Below are 13,249 nucleotides of genomic sequence, written 5' to 3' on the forward strand. Positions count from 1 at the left end.
ATACCAGAATGGACATGTCTGAACTTGCTCTAAGTTCAGACCACATGTTTGAAACTATAGTGTGTATTTTGTACCCAAGTGTAATCTACCTGTGTTCTCTTTGCTGCTGCATGGAACAGTGCATGAATTAGACTTTTGGATTTAGTAAGGAAAGCTTTTAAACATACTCAATAGCATGCTAGAGAGAAGGGGCAAGCATTTAATGGCTCAATAATGGGATATGCAAAAGTGTTTAACAACCTATATTCCATGCTATGCTGCTGGTTAACTCTGAAAACATTTTTAACTCTGCTGGGGGCTCTCTTCTGCTGGAGGATGTGCACAGTCCTGCATTTTGAACCTCAGTGCCCAGTTCATTTTTTTGTTAATTACAGTGGTACCTCGGTTTACAAACTTAATCCGTTCCTGAAGTCCATTCTTAAACCAAATCCATTCTTAAACCGAGGCACGCTTTCCCTAAGGAGGCCTCCTGCCACCGGTGCCCTTCCACTGTTAAGCTTCCATTCATAGACTGAGGTAAAGTTTGCAAACCGGAACACTACTTTTGGTTTTGTGGAGTTTGTAAACCGAATAGTTCGTAAACAAGATTGTTTGTAAACCGAGGTACCACTGTTCTCAAGAGTAAATCAGATCTACTTTCAACCTCCACAGAATATACAGTGAAGACTTCACTGGTTGTTTGCAATAACCATCTGGTGTTTGCATTTTTAACCTCAGCCTTGTGTTATTAAGTGCTTCTTTTTGATGTCTTCAGATGTAACATGCTTGCGTTCTCTGTTGTCTCCCACTTACAACAAGAAAACCCCTTCCATTCTCAGTTTGTGTTTCCATTAGAATTCACAAACCACCTTTCTTCCTAGTTTGCACCACTGATTTGGGTGCAGCCAAGGAAAACTAAATTTGTGCAACAAAACCTTATTCAGCTCTGTCCTCCACCCTTGCAACAATTTCCTGCAGAATTTTACCAACCAAATGGCAGGAGGGACTGCTGCTAATACATACCAGATGTAATGGGTGCTTCTGTGGTGGCTGGAGGTCCTGAAAATGGACAGAAGGGTGCAAAAGAGAAAAATGAAACTTATTTAAATACTCAATGAGAGAAACCTAAAATTATATGGGTCCTAGTTACGACATCTTAGCAGATAGCTATCGGAGAAATATAATGTTTATAAATTGATTTATTCTGATTGTGCTATTCTAAATCCTAGAATGAGTTCCAGATTGAGCCAGAAAACCTGACAAGCAGATTCAGTTTCCAAAGTTCTCATTTCCTGTCTTTAAAATATGGCATCTGCACTTTTCCTTTGTGGTACTTTTTAGATTTGGAAGATGTCAGGAAGTGAACCCCTTTCACTTAGCACTCTGGCCTCAATCTCATCCATCACAATAATGGAACATCACATCATCTAATGAAAGTGATTTGCAGAAGATTCAAAATGGACTGAAGATACTCCTTCTTCCCACTACCTGTCATGAAACCAGATGACTTGCTACCACAACATATGCCCTGGTGCTAATTGCTACTGAGTATGATTCTAAAGGTGGAAAGTAAATTAGATGAATTCCAGTTCCAGATATCCTTGGAATATCACTTACTAGCAGGTGATGGCTCTAAAGACAAAGAGCACCTGTCACTTGCAGTATATTCCAGTGGAGCTCCAAGACTTGTTGTATTATTAGCTTGAGTATGCCCACATACAGTATGTCTTTAGAGTCTAGCCTATGTCTTTATTATTGAAATTAGGGCAATGGCTGTGCAGTCTTTAAATAAATGTATCATCAGATGCAACCCCCCTGGCCTTCAGAAGCTTCAGCACCACTTATGAGATGAAAGAATATTCTCTGTGGTGGATGGAAGGGTTTTTAATTTAAAAAACAGAAATGAAAAAGTATAACTGTATCCTTGCAATACAGGCAGAATATATATATTTGGAAATATTTAGAAGAGATGCTGCAAACACATATGGAAAATAATTGGAGGTACCTGAGCAGATAACGCTGGCATCTTCCTTATGTTTGCAATCATGGACTCCCCATCCATTATGAGAACAGTCCTCAAAAGAAGATTCATTCCCTTTGCAATGTACTGCATTCAGGAGAATACTGCCAGAGCCTCGGCCAAAGTGGGCACTTAGTGGGGCTGCAGTGGCTTCTCCGCAACCAAGTTGTTGGCACACAACTTGAGCATCCTTCAAGTCCCAATCGTCATCACAGACAGTTCCCCAGGTCCCATCATGGTAGACTTCAAGGCGACCCTGACAGCTGTTCTCTCCATTCACCAGTCTTAGGGAGAAAGGACTTGCTGATGTTCCTGATGGTGCATTCTCTGCAAAAGTTGATGAAGAATGTTACAGGACTATTTCTCGTTCAGTAATATATAATAATAACATTTGTGGAAAAATGCTAAAACTCCACATTAATACTCACCAGTTGTCACCCTCTGTTCTGTAGATTGTGGAGGTGGAGTTCCTAAATTAAAAGGAAACCAGATGCAATACTAAATATATTAAATCTTGTCCACATATAATGCCATTTGGTTTAAATATCTAAGGAAGGTTTTATAAATTTGCTCCTCAGGATTGTTTGCAAACTGGCCTATATATCTTTAACCTCTTCTCTGTGTTATAAATATGTTACTGTGTTGCCTCCAGATGTAATATGCAACATGTAATATTGCTGCCCCATGATACATGAAAACCAGGAGTATAATGTACACCATGTTATTTTCTCTGAAGAGGGCTATTTTCTCTTTATATACTAAACAGCTGCAGGAGACAGCTTAAGGGAGGTTGGGCATTGGGCAACCAGGGTGAATGGGGGGAAACTGCAAGAGGTGCTACTGCTATCACACTCAAACTCTCTCCTTTCTGCCCTATGCTAAGAGCCATTCCAGAAGAATTATGTCAAACAATCGCAGCAGGGAAAATTAATCTGTTGGTTTGTCCTCCCCCCTTTTTTATAAAACATGATAAAGTCAAAAAATACATACCAGATGTAATGGGTATTTCTGTGGTGGTAAGGGGTCCTGGAAATAGAAAGAAGCACAGCATAAAAATAATGCCCATTTAAACACCAGAAAGGAGGAACTCATTGTTACTGGATTTCATTCTTAATTATGGCACCTCATCAAGCAGATATTAGAGAAATTTAATGTTTAGAACCTTATCTGCATTGTTCACTCTACTATAAGTGCTAAACTGATTGAGTGAGGGAGCCTGCATTTTAACTTGCTAATTTAGTTTCTAGTTTTCTTATTTCCTCTTGTGGAACCTTCACCAAAATGTATGGGTATGTGTCCATTTTCATTACATGACAAATCTTTGCTTTGTGCTTTACTGTACACTGGGAAAATGGTAAGAATTATGCCCATTTCACTCAGTACTATGGCTCCACACCTATTCCTCACTATTCTGGAATACCAGACCATGTAATGAAAGTGAAAAATAGACTTATAATAGATCCAAAGCAAATATTCTCCTCACCACCTGGGATGAAATTAGAAGTTCTTCTATCATGGGATGTGCACTGCTGCTGACAGCTATTGACTATATCTCTAATGGAGAAATCTAAATTAAATGAATTCCAAGTGAATTGGTTTGTCCGTGTATATTAGCTATCATCAAATCCATTATGTTCCTCAATACTATTCATTAAAAGTTGATAGGATCCAAAGGGTTTGAGTTTCTGGCCACTTGCAGGTTCTTCAAATCCTTGAAGTCCTCTGACCTCATGCATTTAAGCATTTCTGCATGTCTCTTTAGCTTTTAAACAATATATTTATTATTGAAATTAGTTCAATCGATGTGCAGTGTACAAATGCATAAGCAGATGCAAAAACAAACAAAACAAATGCACGGGAATAATTCCTATGTGACTTATCATATGAAAAAATGATTCCCTGCACTGGATGGAAGAAATTCTAATTAAAAGGAGAGAAAAGAGGAAGTTGATTCATGGATTTACAATAGAGACAAAAGATTTGCAAATGCAGATCTAGACATTAGCACATATGGAAAATAGTTTGAGGTACCTGAGCAGATGACGCTGGCATCTTCCTTATGTTTGCAGTCATGGACCCCCCATCCCTTATGGGGACAGTCCTTAAGAGAAGATTCATTCCCACTGCACTGTACAGCATCCAGAAGGATGCTGCCGGAGCCTTGACCAAATTGGGCACTTGTTGGAGCTGAAATGACTTCTCCACAACCAACTTCTTTGCAGACAATGCGAGCATCATTAATGTCCCATTCATCATCACAGACGGTTCCCCACTCCCCATTATGATAGACTTCAACACGACCCTGACAGCTGTTCTCTCCATTCACCAGTCTTAGGGAGAAAGGGCTTGCTGATGTTCCTGATGGTGCATTCTCTGCAAAAGTTGATGAAGAATGTTACAAGACTATTTCCCATTCAGTAATATATAATAATAACATTTGTGGAAAAATGCTAAAACTCCACATTAATACTCACCAGTTGTTACCCTCTGTTCTGTAGATTCTGGAGGTGGAGTTCCTAAATTAAAAAGACACCAGATGCAATACCAAATATTATAAACCTTGTCTCCATATCATATCACTTTTAAATATGTAGCTAAAGTTTTGGACCCTAGCGCTTCGGAATTGTTTGTAAGTGCAAACTCGCCTGTACACCTGTAACTTCACCCTTGCTTTAGTTAAAAAGATAGGTCTGCTGTGAATCTCTTTCTTTCTAAAACAATACAGTGGTACCTCGGTTTTTGAACAGCTTAGTTCCCGAACAACTTGGAACTCGAATGCTGCAATCCCCAAAGTCACTGTTCCGGTTTGCGAACTTTGCTTTGGAAGCTGAACATGTTCCCGAGCTTCCGTTTTCACTGTTGCGTTGCTAATTTGTGTCCCCCCCATTGTAATCAAAGCCTTTTCCCTCCTGTTTTCAGTGTTGCACTGCTAATTTGCACCCCCCCCCCATTGTAACCAAAGCCTTCCATTTCTGATTGCAGTGTTCTGAGGTGATATTTGGAGCTTATATTTGGTGCTTTTGTTTTTGTTTTTTTGTGTTTTAATTTGTGTGGCTTTTTTGTTTTTGGGACTGTGGTTTGTTCTTCATTTTATGATTTGATTGATTGTGTGACTATGGAAATAGATAAAAGCCCCCCATCCAAACAATAACTATCATCAGTGCAGGTAATAATTTTTTTTTTAAAAAAATTATCATCTACAGTACTTTCTTATTTATTTCATAGTACAGTACATTGATTATTACTTTCATTTTATGGATCAATGGTCTCATTAGATAGTAAAATTCATGTTAAATTGCTGTTTTAGGGGTTGTTTTTAAAAGTCTGGAACAAATCAATCCATTTTGCATTACTTTCTATGGGTAAGCATGCCTTGGTTTTAGAATGCTTTGGTTTTGGAAAAGACTTCTGGAACAGATTAAGTTTGAGAACCAAGGTACCACTGTATACAACATAGCTTGAAGAGAGAGCTAAAGGAGGTCTAGATATTAGGTGGCCAGATTAATTGACCAATGAAAAGGTGAATTATGTGCAAGCAGAGAATCTGAAATTAGTGGTACTGTATTGCCATTTGATTGGTTCCTCATTTCTGCTGCACAATGAGGACCATTCCAGCGGAATTATGCAAGCAATGGCAGCAAGGAGTGCCAGTATGTTTTGTTTTGTTTTTAAAATCAAGTGTAAGTCAAGTGAATACATACCAGATGTAATGGATGTTTCAGTGGTGGTGATGGGTCCTAAAATGAAAAGAAGAAAGCACAGAATAGACAGTATAACTTCAATGTGTTCAATGCAGATGTAGAAGAGATGCTTTAGAAATAAGAATATACAGAGAAAAACTGGATGTACCTGAGCAGATAACACTGGCATCTTCCTTATGTTTGCAGTCATGGACTCCCCATCCATTATGAGAACAGTCCTCAAAAGAAGATTCATTTCCTTCACATTGTACTGCATTCAGGAGGATGCTGCCAGAGCCTCGGCCAAAGTGGGCACTTAGTGGGGCTGCAGTGGCTTCTCCACAACCAAGTTGATGGCACACAACCCGAGCATCCTTCAAGTCCCAATCATCATCACAGACAGTTCCCCAGGTACCATCATGGTAGACTTCAAGGCGACCCTGACAGCTGTTCTCTCCATTCACCAGTCTTAGGGAGAAAGGACTTGCTGATGTTTCCGATGGAGCATTCGCTGCAGAGGTTGATGAGGAATGTAAGATTATTTATTGTTTATAGATAACATTGACAATCATAAAAAGTTAAAATGCCACATTAATACTTGCCAGTTGTAACGCTTTTTTCAGTAGACTGTGGTGGTGGACTTCCTAATTTAAAAAGAAACAAACCTGATACAGTGCCAAATATTTCAAACCTTGTCTCCATATCATATCACTTTTAAATATCTAATTATAAATATCTACCCTTCAGGGTTGTTTGTGATGACAAACTACTCTATACACATTTAACCTTACTCCTATGTTACTTTTTCTAAAAATGCTCAATAAAGAAAATAAAACATCTATATACAAGTACTGATAGTATTACAAGTAGAAAACAGTGTACGACTGAACATTATCATTAAACTTATTATTCCAAATTCTCATCCAACAGATCACAGAGTTGTCCTCAGGTATAGCATGCTTACATTTAATCTAGTCACCTCACGTAGAACAAACATAAATGTCATTTCTCGGTTTCTGGTTTTATAAAAACTCAAATACCCTGCTTGGTTCCTGGCTTGCAGATGCAACTTAAGAGCAAATTACCTTTTGTCTCCTGCATAGTTTGCTGGATTTGCAAATAAGAGAAAACTGCTTTGCTGCAAATTCAGAAGCTACATATAGCACAGAGAAGAAAATGCAGAAATTTAATGCTCATGCCTATTATGCCCATAATTCTGTGCCATAGTTTATAATTTTGGCAGTGTACAGAACATACATTTAAAGAACACACATACCACAAGTATCCTTGGAAGTATTGTTTGTTGAGGGTGCTGGGAATTGTAGCTCTGTGAGCAGTATATTACAGCTCCCAGGATTCTTTCAGGCAAAATGATCTTTAAATATATGGTCTATATTTACCACCTTATATCTCAGCCTATATTTCAGCGCAGTCTGTGTGTATTTGAAGAGCAACTCAAATTTCATAAATCTTTACAAACCATATATGGCAGACCTTCCAGTGTCTTTGAATTTTCCATGAAATTAATTTATCCTAAGGCAGTGCAGATTCCTCTTATTATTTTAACTGACAATAAGGGAGATACATTGAACCTTTCTACACACACACACACACAGAGAGAGAGAGAGAGAGAGAGAGAGAGAATTGCCAGTGGAGAGAGCCAAAGGAAAGTTATGACATCTGATTGGTCCATCACTTCTGCAGTACACTGAGGGCTATTCCAGCAGAATTATGGCAAAAAATGGCAGCAGGGAGTGGAAATATGTTTTCTTTTTAAAGGCAAGCTAAATCTAGTACATACATACCTGATGTAATGGGTATTTCTGTGGTGGTGAGGGGTCCTAAAAATAGAAAGAAGAAAGAATAGTATAAAGAGAAAGCTTATTTAAATACCAGAAGACAGAATCTCATAGCTGTATGGTTTTTAGTTATGGCACCTCAGTGAGCAGCTACCAGAGAGATGCAACCCACCTTTTGGGGTGTGCGATGGCTGTGGCCCAGTACAGCACCACAGTGTGTGGGGTTGGGGCTTGGACTAGATGACTTTTGGGATCACTTCCAACTCTATCATTATACTACCTGCAGCTACACTGCGCAATAGCCTGCAAAACTATGTGCATGTTCCTTCCCCTCCCCCAGGCAAATTTTGCTTTGTGCCGTGATTTTTATTACAGAGATGGCAGGCCCTTTCATATAGCACTATGATCCCAGCTTGAGCATGCCCATATATCTCTTTAGATTGCAGCCTATACATATATTATTATTATTATTATTATTATTATTATTATTAGCAGTAGTAGTAGTAGTATGATGTGTGTGCAGTCTTCAAATAAATGCGTAACCAGATGCAAAGAATTGTCAGAAAAACTTCAGCATCGCTTATTAGATGAAATAAGATTCACTGAAGTCAATAGATGATACTTGGGGTGGGGGTGGGGGGGAGTCAAATCATTTCCTTTATATATAGACAGAGTAACTATTATGTTTGCAAATACAGATCTAGACAAGAAGTGTATGTGTATACAGAAAATAAATTGAGGTACCTGAGCAGATAATGCTGGCATCTTCCTTATGTTTGCAGTCATGAACTCCCCATCCATTATGGGAGCAGTACTCAAAAGAAGATTCATTCCCTTCGCAATGTACTTCATTCAGGAGGATGCTGCCAGAGCCTTGGCCAAAGTGGGCATTTGTGAGAGCTGCAGTGGCTTCTCCGCAACCAAGTTGTTGGCACACAACCTGAGCATCCTTCAGGTCCCAACCGTCATCACAGACTGTTCCCCAACTCCCATCATGATAGACTTCAACACGACCCTGACAGCTGTTCTCTCCATTCACCAGTCTTAGGGAAAAAGGGCTTGCTGATGTTTCTGATGGTGAAATCTCTGCAAAAGGTGATGAAGAATGTTACAAGACTATTCTTAGTTCAGTTATATATAATATTGACAATTGTAAAAAAACAGCAACACCCAAAACTAAAAGCTCATATCCATACTTACCGGTTGTAACACTCTGTTCTGTAGATTGTGGTGGTGGAGTTCCTAATTTAAAAAGAAACAGATACAATACCAAATATTATAAACCTTGTCTCCATATCATATCACTTTTAAATAATCTAATTAATGTTTTAATGACACCCAACTGTTCTCTCCTTTCTGCCCCATGCTGAGGGTCAGTCCAGCAGAATTATACAAAGGAATGGCAGCAGAGAGTGCAAATTTGTTGCTTTAAAAACAACATAAATTCAAGTAAATACATACCAGATGTAATGGGTGTTTCTGTGGTAGTTAGAGGTCCTAAAAAAGGAAAGAAGGAAGAACAATATAAAAAGAAAGACTGTTTGAACACCAGAAGAGAGAAATGCATAATCCTATGGTTCTTAATTATGGCACCTAAGCCAGCAGCTATCAGATAAATTTAATGTTTAGAACTTCATTTGTATTTGGGGTTGTACTCAAGAAGCACTACATAACTCCTACCACAAGTGGAACAACTTCTGCTTGTGCAATGGAACTTTCTTCTCCCCCCTCCCACTGTCCACCCCCTAAATCTGTTAGGGGAGTTTCTCCAACCACCAAGAGAAGTTTTGGGTATGAGACATTTGTGGTAAATGATGGCACCTCTGGAGGAAGCTATCAGAGTAAGTTGATGTTTAGAACTCACATTGCTCAGGTCCTAGATTGAATCCCAGACTGAGCTAAGGAACCATTTTTACTTGCAGATTTAGCTTCCAAATTTTATACTTCCTGTTGTTGTTGTTATAAAAAAGATGGACCCTGCACTTAAACTATGTGTATGTTTATGTTCCTTTCATCACCCATAAGGTAAACCTTTGCTTTGTGCCATATTACCATACTGAAGAAATGACAGAAAGCGAACCCCTTTCACACATTATGGTCCCAGTATAATTCCTCAGTATACTGGGGCATCAGATCATTTAGTGAATGTGATAAGCAGCACATTAAGGAAAGACCAGATACATTACTTATTCCCACCATCTGAAATGAGCTCAGGTGACTTTCTGCCACAGGATGCCAACCCTATAAAATCCAGTGTGTCACTGAATACTAGTTACCAGCATTTTATGATGCCAAATAAGAATTTCTATCCCCTTGCAGAATATTCTAATAAGTGCTTCTAATAAGTGCAGAATATTCTAATAAGACTTGTGATCTCATGTGCTTGAGTATGCTCATATCTCTCTTTCGATTCTAGCCTATACGTTTATTATTGACATTAGTTCAATGGGTGTGCAGACCTCATATAGATACATAATGCATTGCAAAAAAAGAAACTTGCACAGAAAAACTACAGCAACCTTTTGTAAACATGAAAGAAGATTCCCAGAAGTGCACCAAAGAGAGCATAAAAAGTAAACCATGCTATTACAGTGTAGACACAATAACTTCAATGTGTTTAATGCAGATGTAGAAGAGATGCTTTAGAAATAAGCATATACAGAGTATAACTGGATGTACCTGAGCAGATAACACTGGCATCTTCCTTATGTTTGCAGTCATGGACTCCCCATCCATTATGAGAACAGTCCTCAAAAGAAGATTCATTCCCTTTGCAATGTACTGCATTCAGGAGAATACTGCCAGAGCCTCGGCCAAAGTGGGCACTTAGTGGGGCTGCAGTGGCTTCTCCGCAACCAAGTTGTTGGCACACAACCTGAGCATCTTTCAAGTCCCAATCATCATCACAGACAGTTCCCCATGTCCCATCATGGTAGACTTCAAGGCGACCCTGGCAGCTGTTCTCTCCGTTCACCAGTTTTAGGGAGAAAGGACTTGCTGATGTTTCTAAAGGAGAATTTGCTGCAAAAGTTGATGAAGAACGTAACAACACTATTCTTTCTCCAGTTACATATAATACTGACAACTGCATTTATTTCCACTAAAAGCCAGCATTGCTACTTACCTGTTGTAACACTCTGTTCAGTAGATGGAGGTGGTGGAGTTCCTAATTTAAAAAGAAACAGATATAATGCCAAATATTTTAAACCTTGTCTTATATCATACCACTTTTAAATATCTAATTAAGTTTTTCAAATCTGACTTTTCAGGGTTTCTTGTAACTGCGTATTGGCCTATAGACCTTTAACTTCAAGTGTGTTGCCTTCAGATATAAGATGTTCATATTTTATCATGTCCCCTCACATAGAATGAACAAAAAAAGTCATGTCTCAGTTTTTTGTTTCAATAAAACTCAGAAAATACATTTGTTATTGTTTTGTAAACTTGGTTTGAATGTAAATTATTGGCTCTTATTTTTGGCGTCAGCTAAAAAGATTTTTCTTTAGACCACCCAAGTGAGCTATTTAGTATTGATGAGCATTTTAATCTGTTTACTGTTGATTTTAATTCTTGGAATGTTTTCAAATTATTGTAATTCATTTAAAAAAGCACAATTACTTTATTGTTTTATATTTTTTGTTAACAACTTTGAGACATTTTATAATGAAGCAGTGTATAAATTTTAATAAATAAAAAAAAAAAATAAAGATGCCTGATAAAAGTGTGTTTGAACTTCCCAACAGCTTTCTTTTCAAATTAATTCATTCTATGGAAGGGCAAACTCTTCCTATTGCTGCCGCATGAATGTGTAAACCAAATGCAGAAGTTAAAACATGCTATTTTCCCCAGAGAAGAGGGATGTACTGTAAATCTCTTTCTCTTTAAAATAATATGCTTAATAGTATTATTAATGGCTGAATGAATTAAATTTGTATATTGCCCTGTATCCACAGGTATACAAATGAATAGCCAGAGAGCTAAAGGACGGCATAGATATAGGGTAGCCAGACCAATGAAAGAAGGGAAATTGCAATATATGCTGCTGTTAGGAAACCCAATTGGACTCTCCTTTCTGCCCAACACTGAGTATAATATGAGCAGCATTATACCAAGAATGGTAGCATGGATTAAATCTCTCTCTGTCTCTCTCTCTCTCTCCCCCCTCTCTCTCTCACACACAGAGCCAGGGTAATACATACCTGATGTAATGGGTATTTCTGTGGTGGTTATGGGGCCTATAAATGGAAATAAGAAAGCACAGCATAAAAAGAAAGTACATGCAAACATTAGAAAAAGGAAACTCATAGCTATATGCTTCTTAGTGATGGCACCCCACGAAGTAGATGTCAGAGAGATTTAATGTTTAGAACCTGATTCGTCTAAGTCCTACCTTATGTTACGCATTGTGCAAAGGAACCACCATCTTGACTTGCAAATTCAGGTTCCTAATATTTCAGGTTTTGTCTTTCAAAATATGGAACCTGCCCTTAAACTTATGACTTATCTCTCCCTCCCCCTCTCCAAGCAAATCATGGCGAGCCCCTTTCACTCCACACTATGATCCCGGTCTAATTCCTCACTACTTGAGAACATCAGTGCATCTGATGAAAGAGATAAGCAGTAGATTTAGGATAGACCAGATGAATTCTTTTGCCACCACCTAGAATAGACTCAGAATACATTCTGCTGCAGGATGTGCACTGCTGCAGACAGGTATTGATCAGGAGAGTGTATACAACAAATTTCATGTGAATTGATCTATCAGTGACTATTAGCCTTATTACCTTAATGGAGTTACACCATCAGATTCAGTGTACTACAGAAGTTACTAGAGTTACTGAGTTACAAGAAGTATGTGGAGACAAAGCTATAGACTTTTTGACACTTCACAGGATATTCTAATGGCATCCCAAGACGTGACTTTATGTGCTTAAACATGCTCACATTTGTCTTTAGACTCTAGCCCACACATTTATTTCTGAAATCAGTTCCGTGGGTGTGCAGTCTGCACATAAATGCACAAGGGGAGCCAAACCGGGGTAAAGATGTCTTCTTCTATTTGTCCCCATGTCAGTTTTAGTTTATTGGTTAGTTTTTCTAGTAAGGCTGTTTCCCATACTATTTGGTACCAGTGGTCCATGCCTACTCCTGACAGGTCTCGCCAGTGTCTGGCTATGATGCTTCTGGATGCTGAGAGTAACTGGGTTACCAGGCAGCTTTATTTATATTTTAAAAAGCAAGATAAAGTAAATACATACCAGATGTGATGGGTTCTACTGTAGTGGTTATAGGTTCTAAAATTGGAAAGAATGTGTTAGAAGCTCCAAAAATTTGTAGGGGTAAACATAACAGCCAAGAATCTGAGTTTATTTAAGGATAATTATGAAAAGTGCTGGTCAGAAATTAAAAGGGATTTAGAAGGTTGGTCAAGATTGAAACTTTCCTTGTTGGGCCGAATTGCTGCTATAAAGATGAATGTACTGCCAAGGATGCTGTTTTTGTTCCAGACTTTACAGATTGTGGATAAAGTGGAGTGTTTCGGGAGGTGGCAAAGAGATATCTCCAAATTTGTCTGGCAGGGCAAAAAGCCCAGAATTAAGTTTAAAATATTAACTGATGCTAAAGAAAGAGGGGGGTTTGCCCTGCCAGACTTAAGGTTGTATTATGAATCAGCAGCTTTCTGCTGGTTGAAAGATTGGCTGCTTCTTGAAAACACTGATGTTTTAGATTTGGAAGGATTTAACAATGCTTTTGGATGGCATGCATATTTG

The 13,249-nt window shown here is 38.4% G+C and overlaps 1 protein-coding gene across 1 annotated transcript in view; it reads right to left on the reverse strand.

Annotated features, from left to right (window-relative positions):
• Positions 1 to 13,249, reverse strand: part of DMBT1 (deleted in malignant brain tumors 1) — a gene marked incomplete at its 3' end in the record, with an annotated part of 86,249 nt that overhangs the window by 2,038 nt on the left and 70,962 nt on the right. Inside the window, exons 37-46 of the mRNA XM_083738610.1 lie at positions 11,678 to 11,713; positions 10,603 to 10,644; positions 5,849 to 6,190; positions 5,701 to 5,736; positions 4,474 to 4,515; positions 4,031 to 4,372; positions 2,990 to 3,025; positions 2,428 to 2,469; positions 1,985 to 2,326; positions 1,003 to 1,038 (exon numbers count right to left, since the gene is read on the reverse strand). Coding sequence (XP_083594736.1) covers positions 1,003 to 1,038; positions 1,985 to 2,326; positions 2,428 to 2,469; positions 2,990 to 3,025; positions 4,031 to 4,372; positions 4,474 to 4,515; positions 5,701 to 5,736; positions 5,849 to 6,190; positions 10,603 to 10,644; positions 11,678 to 11,713 — 1,296 coding nt within the window. The remainder of the gene's footprint in view (positions 1 to 1,002; positions 1,039 to 1,984; positions 2,327 to 2,427; positions 2,470 to 2,989; positions 3,026 to 4,030; positions 4,373 to 4,473; positions 4,516 to 5,700; positions 5,737 to 5,848; positions 6,191 to 10,602; positions 10,645 to 11,677; positions 11,714 to 13,249) is intronic.

Source organism: Podarcis gaigeae (assembly GCF_964106915.1).
Source record: "Podarcis gaigeae genome assembly, chromosome: 5".
NCBI classification, from domain to species: Eukaryota; Metazoa; Chordata; class Lepidosauria; order Squamata; family Lacertidae; genus Podarcis; species Podarcis gaigeae.